Raw genomic sequence first — 18,979 nt, 5'->3', positions numbered from 1 at the left:
TAGACTTGGCAAATTTAGGTCTCAAACCAAGAAGATTTGCCTATTAAAAAACCTTGACATATGTTCTTTCAGCACAGTTAGGTACTCCGGATTCGCATCTGGAGGCCTGTAACATGCGTACAGGATAAAGCTATGTCCCCAGCAGGACAACTGTACGCACAAGCATTCAAGAATGCCAACATCAGCTGCAATCGTAGCTTCTATTTCTGGTTTAACAAGGATGGCTACTCCCCCACCTCTGGCAGATCGGTCTTTTCGATACACATTGTAACAGGGGGGAAATACCTCGTCATCACTAATTTCCTCTCGCAGCCACGTCTCCGTTATCACCGCAATATGGGGATCATACTGCATCAGCACGATTTCCAAGGAATCTATTTTATTAGTGACACTGCGCATGTTTATGTTAACCAGTCTAAGTTCTTTTCGTTTGTTTGTGTTCCCGCTATTTTTACGCAACCTAGCTGTGTTTTTATAGGGAGGGGAGACAGAAGGCATCTGGTCTATATTACATTCCTCTGTTACGTTTGTCGCGGCGTTTGGCTTCGCGTATTTGGCCGCCGGCATTCGGTTTCTACGGTATATCGCTTTCTGGCATCGTTTTTTTGAACGGGCACTATATCATTTTTGTCTTCGTCCCAAACTTATTCCTTCTTGTTGATATATAGCTTGTCGTACACCAGCGAGGCTTTATCGCCCTTATCTCGATGCGTTTTACAGCTCTGCCATAGTTTTCTTCTGATTTCCCGTACTCTTACAGAGAAATCCTCCCCAATAGAAAAATCAGTGTCTTTTAGTTTGATACACTGTTTCAAAATTTTTTTCTTGTCTCTTGAATCTAGTAGTTTGAGAATCACAGGCCTGACCTTGCCGGGTGATGGCCGCTCCAGTCTATGAATACGGTCAATAGCCACCGGGTCTAGCTCAAGAATGCCCTTTATTATCTCATTGTTCACAGTGGGCTCTAGCGACTCGTTTTTCTCTTCTTCTGATTCAGGTAGTCCGTAAACAATGATATTGGACCTTCTGCTTCGGTTTTCAAGATCGTCAATCCTTGCTTCAAGTTTCGCAATCTGTTGCTGGCCTGACGTGGCCTTTATTTCTAAGCTGGCTAATGAATCTAATTTTTTGTCTATACCGGTCAAGCGTTTTAAAGCAAAGCTTTTTACCTCTACCCCCCAAGGGTTCTTTCGCGACCGTTGGTGTCACCAGAAAACTCTAGCGAACAAATAAAAGAATTTACTGCCACCGCCGAGAATCGAACCTGGAACTAACACACTAACAAAGCCAGAGCCCGCTGTCTTACCGATTTAGCTACGAGCCCACGCGAAGTCTGGGAAGACAGGTGGTGTACTCACGAAGCACATATACGGGTTTACCCCCTGCGTTCTCGCTGAATGCCACGTGAAAGCGTCACGCGACCCCTCACGCCCGTCTAGCGGCCATGTGCGCACCTTGCTCATGTGCTATCAGTTACAAAAATTAAAGGAAGCTCACACCAATGCATGGCATCTCGCTTCTCGTACGCCAATGTGCCTCCAGTGTTCATGTAAACAATCACAGCTCCTGGTCGTCCGCCTTCACGCCAAACCAACCAATACATTCAAATACTCCTTGATGGCCAGGCCATCACGCCAAACCGCAGCATCAAGTTCCTGGGCCTACATCTCGATGCTAACACCAAGAGTGACGTCTCCTTGCAGCGCTTCAAAAACAGTATTAATCAAATCATACACATGATCAGGCGAGTTGCCACCAAGAAGCGAGGTCTAAAGAAATCCGGTACCTTTCGATTAATTGAAGCTTTTGTCCTCTCGAGAGTTACTTACGTCAACCCCCTGTCTCCTTCTCGACAATGAAGACACACAGATTCTTTATAGAATGATCAGAAAGGCGGTCGAGCAGGCCATTGGTCTTCTCATGAGTGCGTCCACACAGAGGCTGCTTAGCACGGGGCTCCACAACAATGTGGAGGAGCTGATAGACGGGCATCTTTCTAACCAGAAGGTCCGATCCAGAACTGCGATGGGTAAACGCATGCTTCACCAGATTGGCTGGGCAGCCCAGAATGTCACACCGCTTGATGTACTGCCAGGCTCTTGGCGACTAAAACTAAAGATGCTCCCTTTGCTTAGAAAAATGAACCCCTCACATGACGAGGGTAACCGAAAAGCACAGGCTCAAGCGCTAAACACCACCCTAGGTGGGGATCATGCAGTTATCGACCCAGATGCCTCCAAACATCGAGGGCAGCAATACGCCATCATCGTGGCTACCTCCAGAACCAACCTCCTTGCGTGTACCTCGCTTAGGACCCAAGCAGAATGACGGCAGCAGAAGAGGCAGCCATCACCTTGGCTCTCGCTCAACCAGGGATTCGGAGGTTGGTCATCGATTCCCAGCAAGCCTACTGGAATTACCACCAGGGTTGGGTGTCCTGACCTGCACTGCGCGTGCTAAAAAACCACTCCCCAAACGGTTCCATTCTGCTCATCTGGACACCCCCTCACGCTTCAATGGAGGGCAACAAATACGCCCACCCAACAAGCCTGCGCTTTTGGCAGTGACGCGCTTGTCACGTTTAGGGAGATAACCTAGCATTATCGCCTTCTGAGACAGACCGTACCTTCGCCTTTTCCTGACCTTTCGAGAGAACAACAAACTACCCTACCGCTCATACAATCCGAGCTCCTTCCCACAGCCTACGCGTCTTCACTTAATGTATCCAAATCGCGACGACGCTGAATGTAAATTTCGCTCAGAAGTAGGAACACTCCGCCCCGTAATCGGGGTGTGCGACTTTAGCCCTGAGCACCCTCCCCATTTTCCGTCAACTACCCAACAAGAGCAATGGAGATGCTGCTGTCCAGGCCCTCTCTACCTACACAGCTTCAGCGGGTGGACAGAACACAGGCCGCGCGGACTGCATATAGGCCCCACAGAAGAAGGAATCACTCCCCAGGGTTACACTCTGGGCCTTTCAGAAATCTGAACAGAAGTATTTCTTCCTCCTCCTCTTTCGCTGCCGCAAATCTCGTCACCTCCTTCCGCGGAGAAAAGACGGAGAAGACATATCGTGTAACGCCGTGCTAAACTTTAATTTTAAAAATGTTTCCACTCTTGTGCTATGCCAATACAACTCAACCAAACACCGCTCATGCTTCATGCATTGATTTAACCATAACAAGAATATCTTTTTGAAGTAATAAATGGTGTGGTTAAGTGCATTTAACTTCTCTCCGGTTTTGCTATTTGTAGAGCGATGTGAGTGAATTTAAATGACGTCGCGTGGGCAATCGTTACGGGTGCCATTTACAGCTTTGCTTTCCAACCAGATTCACGGGGTGGATTGGCGCGATTTTTTTCCTTAATCTCCTTGATGTCAGTTGCGATTTCAGTAAGTTGCTTTGCTATTTGTTCAAGAGTAGGGCCGGGGTTAGTCTCAATATCGCCACTTAGCAAAAGGATCCTCCTAAGAGATGACGCCACATCAAGCAATATGCAACATATTCCGCAACCGAACAACCGTGGGCACGGCAACACCACCAAGAATGGATCGCTAGAACGAAAACACTTTCCGTATCGTTTGCTTACCTGTACAAAATACAGGAAGGGATTAGATGCGACCCACATGGTGGTGATGCCGCCGTGCCCAGTGCCAGCCCAGTCCTCGGGAGTGCCTTTTATAGCCGAACCGGCTGATGACGTCCCCCAGCTACTGGTCACGTGGTGATGGGGTGGTATCTTGGTTTGAAAAACTGATGGGCTTGTGCACGATAAAGACGGGAGATGGTCAGTCGGTTCACGGCAGTCGGAGGCGTTCCACTCATGCGACGGCGCAACTTTCGTCGCACCAGCGCGCGTTTCGTTGACGATGTGCACCAGGGCAAATATCTGTACAAAATACAGGAAGGGATTAGATGCGCCCCACATGGTGGTGATGCCGCCGTGCCCGGGTACCGGATTCGAAAGGTACCGGATTCCTTTAGGCCTCGCGTCTTGGTGGCAACTAGCCTGATGATGTGTATAATTTGATTGATGCTGTTTTAGAGTTGCTGCAAGGAGACGTCACTCTTGGTGTTAGCCTTGAGATGTAGGCACAGGATCTTGATGCTGGGGCTTGGAGTGATGGCCTGGCCATCAAGGAGTATTTGAATGTATTACTTTATTTGGCGTGAGGGCGGACGACAAGGAGCTGTGAGTTTTTACGCGAACGCTGGAGCTCATTGGCGTACTAGAAGTGAGATGCCATGCATTGGTGTGAGCTTCCTTTAATTTTTGTAACTCTTAGCACATGAGCAAGGTGCGCACAGGGCCGCTAGACGGGCATCAGTGGTCGCTTGACGCTTTCACGTCCCATTCAGCGAGAACGCAGGGGGTAAACCCGTAGATGCGCTTGGTGAGTACACCACCTGTCCTCCCCGTCTTCGCGTGGTCTTTTAATTCATAATCTATTCCCCGTGCCTCTTTATCGCCAGCCAAACTTGCGGGACCATACGAATAATGTTTTAGACCGTGTCAAGCGTATGTGCGTGCCGCCAAACGCCAAAACGTTTTAAAGCAAAGCTTTTTACCTCTACCCCCCAAGGGATCTTTCGCGACCGTTGGTGTCACCAGAAAACTCCAGCGAACAATAAAAGAATTTACTGGCACCGCCGGGAATCGAACCTGGAACTATTAGGCTAGCAAAGTGAGAGTCCGTCGTCTTACCGATTTAGCTACAAGACCACTTTTTTTTTCTTTAATACATCTCAAGTACCATCTCAAGTCTATGATAGTACGGATCCCAAACTACGCTTGCTTATTCAATTTTAGGTAAGCGAGCAAGAAACTTTGCATCGGATGGCAAGAAATAAGCAAAAAACTTTGCATCCCATGGCGCGTTTTTTTTAATTGTGTTAAGTAAGCCGAGTTTCTGCGTTGCCGCTGTACACATCTTTTCTATATGAGATGGTAAGTTTGTTCGTTATTGTCAATCCCAAATACTTGTATTCGGTGGCCTCTGTTACGCTGTCGTTATTAATTTTATACATAAATAAGAATGGTTGTTTTTTATTGGTTATGCGAAGTAGCGCAGTTTTCTCGGAGCTCAGGGATATTGACCATTCGTAAATTTTTGCTAGACTACAGTTTAAAGAAATTTGGTCGTTCTGGCATGTCACTTTTTTGAAAATCAAACAATCGTCAGCAAACAACCTTTTGGCGTTTGGCGTTCGTCTCCTCCTCTCGCAACAAACGCTCCGCTCCGTGAGCGAAGGCGCCCGAGGGGGCTTGCGAAACGCGACCGCCAGAAAGCCAGACTGCACGTGGCGTCGTGAAGTGCTTCTCCTTCTCACCCCCTCCGGCTCGCGTGGCCGAGTGTGACGCACATCGGCAGGCGAGAGAAAAGCCCCGGTCGGCGTCCCGTGCTCGAGACACAAGACAGCTGCGTCTGGCTGCCCCCGCCCCCCAATCACCGGCACTGACGGTCGCAGCGCAGGCCCCGCCACTCCACCCTGAGCCAGGGAGCGAGCGGCGGCGGCGGCAGCGCGCGACCACCAGCGGCCATGCCGGGACTACGCTCCGTCCGCGCGGGGTAAGAACCTTGGCCTTCAGCGCCGCACTGTCACTGGACAGAGTTACGGACTTTCGTGGCGACGAATGCTGACGGAGGAATCTGTGCCAAAGTGTTTCGGCAATATCGAGCCACGTTTGGCAAGAGTAACTCTACGAATGGCGCTGTATTGTCAACGAAGACTGTTTTTTTTTTCGTCCGTGTAATAACAACAAAACGGGCGAAACTTGCACGAACTACCTGTCTCCTTTTTCAAGAGGGAACTTTCCTTTTTCTACGCGGGTGCACGTTCAAATCCGGGTTGTACACACGCATGTTACCCTTTTTTTCCAAACGAATGCCGCTAATGGTGGCTATTGTCCGCTAGTCTTGCAGGATAGGTATCCTGAGATTATCTTTTTCGGCCCGAGAAATATTGTGCTAGGAGGTTCGAAAACGCTATTTAATGCTTTTTGTCATTGTGCAATGTGGCAATAAAAGCTCGCGCTTCATTGCATATACACATGATTTTTTTACCGGAATCCACTTAAAGCTGCTCGCTTATTTTTCGACTGGAACTCCAATGAGCCCCGGAATGAGTCAATGGCTCCTCAGTCCGTGACCGATTGACTTCCAGAAAAAGCTCTGTGTATTACTCGCCACATCCATTCGTCTATTCGCGATAGGACTTCCTCCATGCGCCCAATCTTCCTGCCATTTTTTTGTTGTATATATATATATATATATATATATATATATATATATATATATATATATATATATATATATATATATATATATATATATATAGGTTGCAGTCGTCATTGCCAGTGCTATTCGGCTTTTTTTCGAAATATTTAATAGGGCCGAATGACGTGTGCTTGTCACGTTTCTTTTGATTCATTGATAAATAAGCGAAAATATAAGTCGAGAAAAAATCCGCCGTTTTCCGGGAGCGGGACTCGAACCCACATCTCCGCATAACCGGTGCGGTGCGTTCGCCATTACGAGGTGCGAACGCACCGCACCGGTTATGCGGAGATGTGGGTTCGAGTCCCGCTCCCGGAAAACGGCGGATTTTTTCTCGACTTATATTTTCGCTTATTTATCAATGAATCAAAAGAAACGTGACAAGCACACGTCATTCGGCCCTATTAAATATTTCGAAAAAAAGCCGAATAGCACTGGCAATGACGACTGCAACCTTGATATGTATCTTTACCGAGTCCCTCGTCCCGTATCTCTCTGTTCTGCTATATATATATATATATATATATATATATATATATATAGAGAGAGAGAGAGAGAGAGAGAGATAGCCCTTCAGGGCGCAAAACGTTCGCCGGTGGGTCTCCGTGCTTCACGTTGCAGAATGTGCTTGGTTTCTCGGAACTGTGCGCTTATTTCTGGTGGGAGTTTTTTAGTTACCCGTGGATGCAAGCCCTAAGCCCGTATCTGCCCTGATGGAGGCGACTGACGCGGAAGAGAAAGGATCTATTTGTGGTATTGATCCCGTAATGGTGACATAACAGAGGGCGCGCTGATATCTGCAAGATGTGAAGAAGTACTATATCATCGGTGAGCATCAGACTCGCGGTCACTGTTCATGTTTCGGGAGCCGCACGGGATCCTCGTTAACAATGAGGCGCAAATTGACAAGCTGTTGGTGTCGATTAGATTGCAGGCAAGTGCCGTCTACATTGTGCGGCGCAGTTGAATTGTTAGTGATAAGACCAAATGTCGACATGGCAACTTGCTCTCTTTTGCCATGACAGCAGCGTCGCCCGAACTGCTCGGTGGTTATGTTGGCAGGATGCTCAGTTAGTGCAGTCCTTTTCAACATCACGTTGCTATTCCTTGAGTCTGAGAAATTACCGATGTAGAGGAAATAGCAGCCTGCTCAGGGAAACTTCTTAATTCCATTCAGGTGGGACCATCGTTGAAGTGTTGTGGTAGCTGTTCTTACCGGGCCCCGATCATCTCTTTAGTAATATCCTCGGGCGCTGCTCTTTGGGCAGCCATCACGTCGCTGTAAACCTTCTCCACGGTGATTTACCTGTCCAGAAGTTCGTTTTGCTTTCCACTGCATTAGAGGGCTCCGGGATTTGTGCACCTCTGTGTTGGTCCTTTAGTGCTTCAATGAGGTCCTCGTCGCTGACTTCAAATGTCTTCTGTTGAGCATGTGCTTGCTCTATGTCCTTGTTGCGAGGATAGTCAAGCATGATTCTGAGGATTCGTCATGTTTTTGAGGTGTGCACCGTTTCTTGCCGTTATTCAGATCCCAACATTGTCTCGCTAAGACATCTGCCGCTTTCTGTGTGATTTCTGGAATCCTTCCTTTCAGATTCCGGTTTCTCTATTGCTTCTTCATCATCATCATTTATTACACCCTTAAGGGCCCCTTGCGGGGTATTACATAAGGGGGGAGCAAATACAGAAATTCCACAGCAGGTGATGGTCAATGGTACAGGCGTAGAAGTGAGGCAGATTCATAAAGAAATGGCAGCAACACAGCACATATATGTGCATATGTACCTAAAGGAGCTGTAACAATAAAATAAGAAGCGAAGACCCCTTTCAAAATAATTAATATAAGCCATTGATTGGCCACATCAACCAATCAATCCCACACATGTCACTCATACACAAGCCCACACAATCACACATACAATCCCACTCACAGCACTCATTGACATAGAGTCACTGACCGCGTGGAGTGGTCAAACCATTTCGTCAGGCGGGCAGCACATACACAAGGCCAAAGCCGAACTCCTAGCGCAGTCCCCGCGTGGACAACATTCCAGTGTCCTCGCTTCGACGCCCCGCAGTTGTCCGCGCGCGCTCGCCGGCACAACGAGGGAGTCGCTAATCCCCTGAGGAACGCCGTCGTCTGCCGCCGGACTCGCGGGAAGAGCTGCCGTAATCCCACCTAGCATTCTTGTGTAAGCCCTGGCGAGCCGGCCCGCACGCGCGCGCCTTTTCGGCATTCCCTCGCCTCCCATCAGCCCGTCAGCCCTGGCGAACGACCGCATACCAACGGAAGAGAGGAGCCCGAACTTAACAACAACTGAAATGATTTACGATTAACTGCCTGAACACTGAGGGGTCACGTTCGTTGACTATGGTTTCGGGTAGGTTATTCCACTCTTCTATGGCTTCAGGTAAAAAGGATTTGTTAAAACCGTTAGTTGATCCATGCAGGCGCTGCAAACTTAATGAGTTAAAAAGGCGACGCGATGAACGGGCAGGAGGGAGAAGGACCGTACCACGTTGTGAGGGGAAACTATAATATATTTTGTGCAAGAGGCATAGCCGAGTAACGTTTCGGCGGATTTCGAGGGTGGGCAGGTTGAGAGATTGTTTTATACTGGTAATACTCAAGAGGGGGCTGTACTGTGAGAAAATAAATCTAGCGGCACGATTCTGAATTGTTTCAAGTGAGTCGATCAAGTAATTTTGGTGGGGGCTCCAAATAGCCGACGCATATTCAAGTTGACTACGTGTAAAAGTTTGATAAGCCAGTTTACGGATTTGGGGGGGACAGAAGGTTAGCGATCTTTTGATATATCCAAGTGATTTAGCCGATGCGGCGGTTAGTTGCTGTATGTGATCGCACCATGTTAGATTGCTTGATATCACTACTCCGAGGTATCGATACGAATCAGCCTGGGTAAGGAAATTGGAGTTTACCGAATACTGGAAAGAAAAGTTACTGCGCTTGCGCGAAACTTGCATGACTTTACATTTATTTATATTTAATTGCATCAGCCATCGTGAACACCATTTTTGTATGTTAGATAAGTCATTTTGAAGAATATTTTGGTGAGAGCTGCTTGAAATGCGGCGGTAAAGTACGCAGTCATCTGCGAACAGGCGAATGGTTGATGAGATTTCGTCTGGAATGTCATTAATAAAGATCAGAAATAGAAGTGGACCAACTACTGACCCTTGCGGAACACCGGATATTACCTTCACGTGAGTTGATTGGTGATTTTCCACAACAGTAAATTGAACCCTATCGGTGAGGAAATTTTTAATCCAAGCTATAATTAATGGGTCAATGCTGAGGGAGGAAAGTTTACTGATAAGACGCCGATTGGGGACACGATCGAATGCTTTTGAAAATTGAAGATATATTACGTTGGTTTGAAAGGTTAAAATGAAGGTTAAAATGAAGGTTAAAATGAAGATCAGTAGTAAATTCATACAGCTGCGTCTCGCACGAGAGTCCTCGCCGGAACCCATGCTGGTTGAGAAAAAAGATTTAGGTCCAAATGCGTTGCGATGTGGGAGTAGATTACGTGTTCTAGGAGCTTGCAGGTGATGCATGTTAGAGAAATTGGGCGGTAGCTTGAGGGGTCTGAACGGTTTCCGGATTTGTGTACTGGGGTTACCTTGCTTATTTTCTAGTCCCTTGGAATGACACCAGTGTCCAGAGATTGGTTAAAAATGATTCGTAAGATATGACTGGATATTAGTTTGGTGCTTTTCAAAATTTTCGCGGGAATGTCATCCGGACCTGGGGCACTCGAGAACTTAAGGTTGTCAATTATCTTCATGATTCCTTCGCTCGTGACATTGATAGGGGGCAATTCTGGGAAGTTTCTAGGCGGTAAAAAGGGGATGTTGCTGTCGGCTTCGTAGGTAAAGACAGTTGAGAAATACGAATTCATGACTTCCGCGCAATCAGAAGGAGCGACCACCGAACCATCGGGGTAAGTTAGGGAAACTTTATCCGCAGCGGTGGTTCTAGGAGACAAGTATTTCCAAAATTTCTGCGGGTTGACACGAAGGATGTCGAGCAAATCATGAGCTAAAAATTTTCTTGTTGAATTCTTTAACAAAGAGGTGTACTCTCGCAGGCATGCGCGATACCTGTCCCATTTAGCAGGGGATTTCAGTAATTTGGTTTCTCTAAAAAGGCGTTTTTTCTTTTTTGACAGCCATCTTAGAGAGTTCGTGTACCAGGGTCTTACGGCATCTCCACGAATGCAGACTAGAGGCACATGTCTGTCAATGAGAGACAGCATCTTGTTTTTGAATAGCAGCCAATTTTGTTCCACTGTTTTTTAAGCGGCAGATTGAGAAAATAGCCATACCACTTGCTGGTATGGCTATTTCTTGCACCCCATAAGGGGTGCACCCCATCGCAGTCAATTTCTTGCAGTCAATTTCTTGCACCCCATCGCAGTCAATATTTCGAGTATGCGTCGATGTTTGTAAAAATTCTTCCTTGAGCTTGGCACGCCATTCTGTGATGTAAGTGATTTCCTCCGTACAGCTGTCACCACTCAATTATTCCCCGAATTTCTTCCAATCGGCGGTCCTAACTGTCCCAAGAGTACTCCTAAAAGTGGAAGTTGGTATTGAGGTGATCGAGTGATCTCTACCCAAACTTTGTCCTAAGCTTGTGCACATTCTTTACCAATCGGGACATGAATTCCTGGCGTTTTCTCGGCCTGCTCTGGTTGGAGATGAGATTTGTAATAAAATTGTCTCCCTTTCTCCAGTTATGTTTATAGCCCCATTCTTGGAGGGGCAGGGCGTTTACATTTGAAGCGAAGTAGCAGATACGCTGCCAATGTTTATATCCTTGCCATCCGGGTGACCACCTCTCGAGAGCTCCTCAATACTTCTTACACTTTTTGTTGATTGGGTGGCCCGGTTTAAAATGTAAGTAACGTCTGATAGGCATTTTCAAAATCTAAACGGAGGGGCTGCGGATTGAACAAAGACCATAAATGTCAAGAAAAGAAAAGTACAAACTTTTTTAGTCCAGAACCATGAAAGGTTGTGTTATAGTGTGGTTAGGAACCTTATCTTTCTGTAAGGAATATAAGCGAAACACCGTCCGACTGTAAAGTTCTACCAGGTGAGCGACTCAGAATCAATAGCTTTTCTTCTGGCGGGGAGTGCTAACACGCTGTAGGTACAGTCGGTAAAACGCTTGTCTATAGCTGGCGAGAGGCGTGCTCCGGACCACGTAGCTCCGGACTGCGCGCGAGACATATGTGATAACGCCTAGTTTGAGACCGGTAGAATGTGAGCATGCGTGACCCGCATCAGCGCGATGGCTGTTTCCCTCGTCGCTGCAACCATCGCCTTGGCTTCCCGCACCTTTTTTCGCCGTGAGAAGCGCTGCCTGCGCTGCCGGGCCAGGAAACAATAGTGGGGGCAAGCGATTGTTACTACATCTTTGGGTGCGTTAACGAAGTGCAACGCTAAATTCTTGGAGCGCCCTACGCAATTTAGAGAGTTTTTTTTTCGTATGCGATAAAACGAACAACGTTCCCCGAAAACGCATCGGTGCCGGTTTTCTAGAGTCGGTCCGTGATCGCTTCGTTACCCCTTCAGCAGTGACGGGCACAGAAACCGGATAGTGGTGCCCGCAGCACGCAGGCAGCGTGTTGGCAGAATGGTGACGCAATCAACAGCTGTGCGCGAAAGCTAATGCAGACGAAAAATTCGCACAGCGCGCGTTAAGGCGGGTAATCTCTTCTTGTTTCCTGGCCCGGCCGCGCAGGGATGCCGTGCTTATTACTGTCAAAGAAGGTGTGGAAGCCATACAGTTTCTTAGTAAGTATACTAGAGAGGAAACTGCGCCTCGTAAGTCATGTCGTCGTGGGGGTTGGCTTGGGCCTTTTTGGCTTGGGCTTGGCATGCCAATTGGATTCGTAAGCGGTTTTTGGGATTTGCTTTCTTCACTATGCAGTAACACGTTTATGAGCTACAAGGAAGCCGAAATCCTTTCTGTTCTGTGGTAGCCGGGTGATGATGATAAGAAAACTTTATTTTGCCCAAACCGGGGGAGGAAGCGGACGAAAGGGAGCTTTCGACGGTCCTTCCCCGTCAGATAGCGGCCAGGTGCCCGTGAGCCCTGGCGGCATCTTCGGCCAGTTGGACAAGGCCGCGTTGAGTTTCTTGGTCGGAGCTGAGCAACGTGTTCGGTGAAACAGCAGGCAGTGCGTGATCGCACCTGGCGTTGCTCATGCCGCAGTCGAGCGGGTAATATGCCGCCGCGAAATTAGTACCCGATGAAAAGATGAAAAAAAAAACGTACTTCGACGAAGACAAGATACGACAGATACGAGAGCTTGTATGCGTCCTATCTTGTCATCGTCCACGATTGTGGAACACCACGTTTTCTTTTTAAATGCCACGTGAAAGCGTCACGCGACCACTCATGCCCGTCTAGCGGCCTTGTGCGCACGTTGCTCATGTGCTAAGAGTTACAAAAATTAAAGGAAGCTCGCAACAATGCATGGGTTCTCACTTCTAGTATGCTAATGAGCTAAAGCCTGTGGCCTCCAGTGTTCACGTAAAAAATCGCAGCTCCTTGTCGTCCACCCTCACGCCAAATAAAGGAATACATTCAAATACTCCTTGATGGCCAGGCCATCACTCCAAGCCCCAGCATCAAGATCCTCGGCCTACATCTCAAGGCTAACACCAAGAGTGACGTCTCCTTCCAGCATCTCTAAAACAGCATCAATCAAATTATACACATGATCAGGCTAGTTGCCACCAAGAAGCGAGGCCTAAAGGAATCCGGTACCTTTCGATTAATTCAAGCTTTTGTCCTCTCGAGAGTCACTTACGTCGATTCCCTGTCTTCTTGTCGACAAGGAAGACTAAATAATGATTAGAAAGGCGGTCGAGCAGACCATTTGTCTCATGAGTGCGTCCACATAGAGGCTGCTTAGCACGGGGATCCACAACACGGTGGAAGAGCTGATAGAAGGCCATGTTTCTAACCAGAAGATCCGACTCAGAACTGCGGTGGGTAACTGCATGCTTCACCAGATTGGCTGGGCAGCCCAGAATGTCACTCCGCTTGACGTACTACCAGACTCTTGGCGACCAAAACTTGATACTCTTTTTGCTTAGAAATATGAACCCCTCACACGACGAGGGTCACCGAAAAGCACGGGCTCAAGCGCTAAACTCCACCCTTGGTGGGGATCATGCAGTTATCTACACAGACGCCTCAAAACATCGTGGGCAGCAATACGCCGTCATCGTGGCTACCTCCAGAACCAACCTCCTTGAGTGTACCTCGCTTAGGACCCAAGAAATGACGGCAGCAGAACAGACAGCCATCACCTTGGCTTTCACTGAACCGGAGAGTAGTTAGGAGGGTAGTCACCGATTCCAAGCAAGCCTACTGGAATAACCAGTCGAGTTGGGTGTCCTGACCTGCACTGCGCGTGCTAAAAAACCACTCCCCAAACGGTTACATACAGATCATCTGGACACCGCCTCACTCTTCAATGGAGGGCAACAAATATGCCCACCCGACAAGCCTGCGCTTTTACCTACCGTGCTATGGAGCTGCACGAGGACAGTCATCTGCTTGTCACGCTCAGGGAGATAACACAGCATTATCGCCTTCTGAGACAGACCGTAGCTTTGCCTTACCCTGACCTTTCGAGGGAACAACAAACTACCCTACGGCTCATACAATCCGGGCTCCTTCCCGCAGCCTACGCGTCTTCACTTAATGTATCCGAATCGCTACGACGCTGAATGTAAATTTTGCTCAGAAGTAGGAACACTCAGCCCCGTAATCGGGGTGTGCGACTTTAGCCCTGAGCACCCTCCTCTCTTTCCGTCAACTACCCAACAAGAGCAATGGGAGATGCTGCTGTCCAGGCCCTCTCTACCTACCCAGCTCCTGCGGGTGGACAGAACACAGTCCGCGCGGAATGAATATGAGCCCCACAGAAGAAGGAATCACTCCCCAGGGCTGCCCTCTGGGCCGTTTAGAAATCTCAACAGAAGTATTCCTTCCGCCTCCTCCTCCTTCTCTGCCGCCAATCTCGCCGCCTCCGTCCGCGGCGCAGAGACGGAGAAGTCAGATCGTCTAACACCGGGTTGGAACTTTAATTTTATAAAAAAAAGTTTCCACGCTTGTGCTACACCAATGCAACTCAACTAAACATCGTTCATGCATCATGCATTGAATTAACCTTACCAAGAATATCTCTTTGAAGTAATAAATGATGTTGTTAAGTGCAACTCACTTTTCTCTGGTTTTACTATTTCTGGAGCGATGTGAGTGAATTTAAGTGACGTCGCATGGGAAATCGTCATGGGGGCCGTTTACAGCTTTGCATTCCAACCACATTCACGGGGTGGATTGGCGCGATTTTTTTTCTTCTTAAACTAGCTGGCGGTCGGTGCACCGGTTCACCACGAAGGCAGCGTTTTCATAGGCACGCTCAAAAAACTTTTCAAACTCTTCAAACAACCTATTGTTTAAAAAAAATGGTAAAATTAATAAAATCAGATTCTCTAATGAGTTTCCCCCCAAGTGTTAACATTGTTCGTAACTACAACCTTGACCTGCGGAATAGCAGGCACGGCAAAAATACACTTTACTTCAATTTTCCTTAGTTTTAAAAAAGCCTGTTTTTATTTTCCACTGACATCATTGCACACTATTTTTCGCGTTTTTGTGGCACTTTGTTTAAATTTACGGTCACTAAAACGTTTCAACCAAAGCCAATGATGAAACTAAGGCGAGGGCATGACATAATGGCGGCCAATAACGACACAGACAGCCTAGATGTGAGCCGTATAGACGCTATAGTTGATGACGGGGTGAGAGTGCAGCAGGAGCTCCGCCCACAAGCGTTGTGTGGCCGCTACCTGACTTTCCGCTGTTAGAAAAAATAGTTCGTTATATTGCAGCTTTTTATACCCATGATTACTAATATGAGCGGCTGACAGCATAACCATCTGATTATGAAGTCGTTTATATATGTTTAATTCCGAAGAATGAACGATTTTCACAGGAAAAAGAAAAGACCTTCCTCATTGAAAACTGGCTCAGGAGAAAAAAAATTACTCACTGAAACAAAGATTATTCCTGATAGAAACTATTCCCGGTGTATTTTATACTTAAATCAAGGCTATGTGATTTTTTTACTGTTAGATAACAGAAATAAACGCATAAACAACACGCACACGATTTTTGGGTCTGAATAGTTCGAATTTAGACCGCTGCACGTCACTTAGCCGTCGTCTGCTTGGAGAAAAATATTCAACATAATGGTCGTCGTTGTATTTGGTCGGGCTCCTCGCAGTGCGACTATTTCTTCACTTTGCGTGTGCACTCATTGTCAAGAAATGTAGTCGGTACGATAACTTCCACAGCCATCATCACCGTTAAATCAAGCGTCGTAAACGCAGGGTGGAAGAAAGGGGCGGTTCGTAGCCGCAGTGGCTTGATGCAGTGCACGGACTGTGTAAGCCACGGGCGAAAAGAAAACCAGCGGCGAAAATTCATCGGTGTCTCTCAGAAATCGGCCGCGATATCAACGGGCCACGTATTGTTCTATGCGACCATTTCGAACGTAGTGACGCCCTGGAAACACCTATCGCGGCGACGCACGCATTGGTGAGGTTGTGGAGCCGCATGAGGTGTCCTGCCTTGCAAAATCAGCTGTACATACGTGCGAAGAAACAAGCGTTATTTTGTTCCGCTTAAACGAGACGACAACACCGTATGGCGCGAGTAGAGAACTGCGGGGTGTGAAACGATGCAAGTCTAATCATTTCTACTTCACGAGACACGCGAGTGGCAAGATGACGCTCTACGTCAGTTGATTAGATTGGCGGTATACGGTGTCATGCTTTCAATCCAGGCGACGATTTCCGAGGTGTTTCCCGGCCATGTAATAAAACAGCTGCCGCCGTTTTTTTAGTGTCATATCACCACCCCGCAGTTTACAGTGGAATGATAAGGCAGCGAACCCTGACTGGCGGTGAAAATTGATAGAAAAACACCCTTAAACACTAGCAGCCGCCTAAAAAATTACTGTCGCGAGCTTTTATCGAAAAAATGAATAGTGACCTACAAATGCATCCTTCCGAAGTTTTACTTTCCAAGTTGTGCTACATTATTATTTCATTGGCTTTACACTGATGCAGCAGCCTACCGTGAAGATATTTTTATTGCTAATGAGGCTACATACGTAAAGAAAATACTCGGTTAAACATGTAGTTCCTTTGCAGCCATGTCAAGCTTTTGTGGAAGCATTTTTTTTTCTGATAATCTTCCCGAAGCCAATAATCTTCCCCTATGTACATCAAACAGTGACGTTGAACACTGACTGCCCCATACGAAACTTGAACGAACGGCTATACAAGTGCATTCAATTCTTACTGCACATATTTAAACAACTGCACTCAAAAGGCCCAATAATACGAGTATGAACATGAGATCTAAGTGACTTATTTATAAATGTGCCTACATCTCCATGCAAGCATTTCAATTTGGTCCACTTCTGCAACCAATCAGAGCACCAAACTGGAACAGGGAGAAGAAATATTTATTTCTCACTGCCTCTTGTCAAGGTGTCATGGGCTTGCTGAACAAGCATTTTCTCTTCTTACCACTTTCCAGCCAGCAGCAGCAAGGTGGCACCCCGAAAGCCTGACGAATCGATTTTGATTTGATTTGCTGCAGCAGTGTTTTCAATGCCTAATGCAGCTTTAAATCCACAGGCAACAGTGTGTACGTGAAAAGCAGCGACTTCACAGCGTGAAGGTGTGGCATGAATTCATTCTAACGTATTACATTTATGCATCTTCAACTCTCACCACAACTTCATGGCCAGAAACTACAATGTGTGCCTGAGACAAGCAGTGACTTCATAGTCTGAAAGTATGGCATGAATTTAGTCTAACGTACTATGTAAGTGTCTTCAACTCTCACCGCAACTTCATGGCTAGAAGCTACAATGTGTGCATAAAAAGCAGCGACATCACAGCTTGAAGGCCTGGCATAAACACATTCCAACGTATTTTATTAGAGTTTTTACTTCTTCTGTTGCTTCTATTTAGAAGCAACAGTTTAACCTTGCAAAAGAGTTACATATCATATTGAAGTGACGTAAAACCATTGCGACGTGCTGAGCAAGTTTTTCCAATTTTTACTGCGTCTGAAACAGCCGGAAACAACAGTGTGCTCAAAAAGCAGCGACATGACACTCTGGAGGCCTGAAGTTAAACCATTTTGATATTCCGCATCACTGTTTTCTATTATTCTTGCAGCTCTATAACTAGAAGCAACAGTGCATGCTTGAAAAGTATGAACATAGCATTCTGAAGGGGTGACATACCCGAATTCTACCTGATACACAAGTGTTTGCAATTATTACTGCAGCTCTTCAGCCTGAACCACCTTGAGTCACTGTTTGAAGGCTCTCCAACTCTTGTCACAGTTGCTGGAACAATAAAAACATCTTAACAGTGGGAAGTGGTGTTGAATCTAAATAAAAATATGCTCCATGGGAAGACGCTCAAACATGTCCTCCACTCTGTATAACAACAGTCTATCGTGACAGAGACACTGGAAATCTGAATGTCTGCCAATACACTATGTAACCCCTTTGTTGAAACTTAAACTGCACAAGCACCAGAATACAATCATTAAACTACAGCGTTTACTATGAAGCACAGCTGCAATCGACAAATCATCACACAAACTTTGCATGAAGATAAAGGGAAGATAAACTGTAGGTTCATTCCTACGAAACGCATTCAGCTATTCCAAAACAACTTTAACAGTTCACGACACTTCTAAGAAATTCCACACTGCACCCAAAATACGCAGCCTGAGTCCACGCATAAGCAGTTTCTCTGATGCCACTTTGTGTAGCGATAAGAACATACGCAACAATAGGCTTAGCAGACATAATAAAAAGCTGCGCGCATGTGTATTTTTGGCAACGTATAAAAAAATACGTGGTCATGTCGCGCGGCCGCACACTTTCGGCTTTCTTCAACGGCGTGGTTCAAAATCCAGCAATCATACAGTTTCGATGTTTATTTACCCCTCTTATACGTTTTAAAAATGCTACTGATTATTACGACCAACCAATGACAGTCAAGAAACGAAACCTCAACAGTACTCGCACTCATTCATACTTCTGAATGTGCGATAATGTGCCCATTGGTATAAACAGAACGCCATAGGCACCCGTCTCTCGCAGGAAGGCAGGTTCATACCGATTTCCTTAAAGCTACCCAGTCTCGGATAATTGCGCACGAACGTTTAATTCTTCGCGAGTCTCTGCAATAATTCTTGATACCTCTCCACGCCACGGAAAAAAAAAACGCCACACCGCTGCTCCATTCGTACCCCGGCAAGCTAAATCAATGCTCGAATCAGTAAGGAAAGATACCTTACATTGTAAGATTTCGCGATCGTCTTAATAACGTGTAAGGCTGTACGAGCGGCCGTATCCGGCCAAAAAACACGCCACACACGTTTGGACAATCCGCGTCGGGCCAGACGGACACCACGTAGGCCTGCGCTCAACATCGGGCGCAGCCTACACTCACAGCAACAAACGAAAACGCTTGCAACTTGTCACCGCTACTGCCGTAGACGAAAGCAAATCGTATTATTTCTTCACGCACACACTAAGAAAAAAA

At 46.8% G+C, this 18,979-nt stretch overlaps 1 protein-coding gene and 1 pseudogene across 3 annotated transcripts in view; one reads left to right on the top strand and one right to left on the bottom strand.

Moving 5' to 3' along the window:
* Nucleotides 1-328: 328 nt before the first annotated feature.
* On the bottom strand, nt 329-3,933 carry LOC144164891 (uncharacterized; annotated as a pseudogene).
* Nucleotides 3,934-5,416: 1,483 nt separating this feature from the next.
* LOC144177877 (lysyl oxidase homolog 2-like) overlaps nt 5,417-18,979 on the top strand; it is a 374,790-nt gene continuing 361,227 nt past the window's right edge. For all 3 annotated transcript variants that reach the window (XM_077705479.1, XM_077705469.1, XM_077705460.1), the window contains exon 1: nt 5,417-5,575. In XM_077705479.1, coding sequence (XP_077561605.1) covers nt 5,547-5,575 — 29 coding nt within the window. In that variant the 5' untranslated portion in view covers nt 5,417-5,546. The remainder of the gene's footprint in view (nt 5,576-18,979) is intronic.

The sequence above is a fragment of the Haemaphysalis longicornis genome, unplaced genomic scaffold (genome assembly GCF_048455015.1).
Source record: "Haemaphysalis longicornis isolate Haplotype H1 unplaced genomic scaffold, Haemaphysalis longicornis Haplotype H1 scaffold_1, whole genome shotgun sequence".
NCBI classification, from domain to species: Eukaryota; Metazoa; Arthropoda; class Arachnida; order Ixodida; family Ixodidae; genus Haemaphysalis; species Haemaphysalis longicornis.
This window is presented reverse-complemented; position numbering and strand designations above follow the sequence as displayed.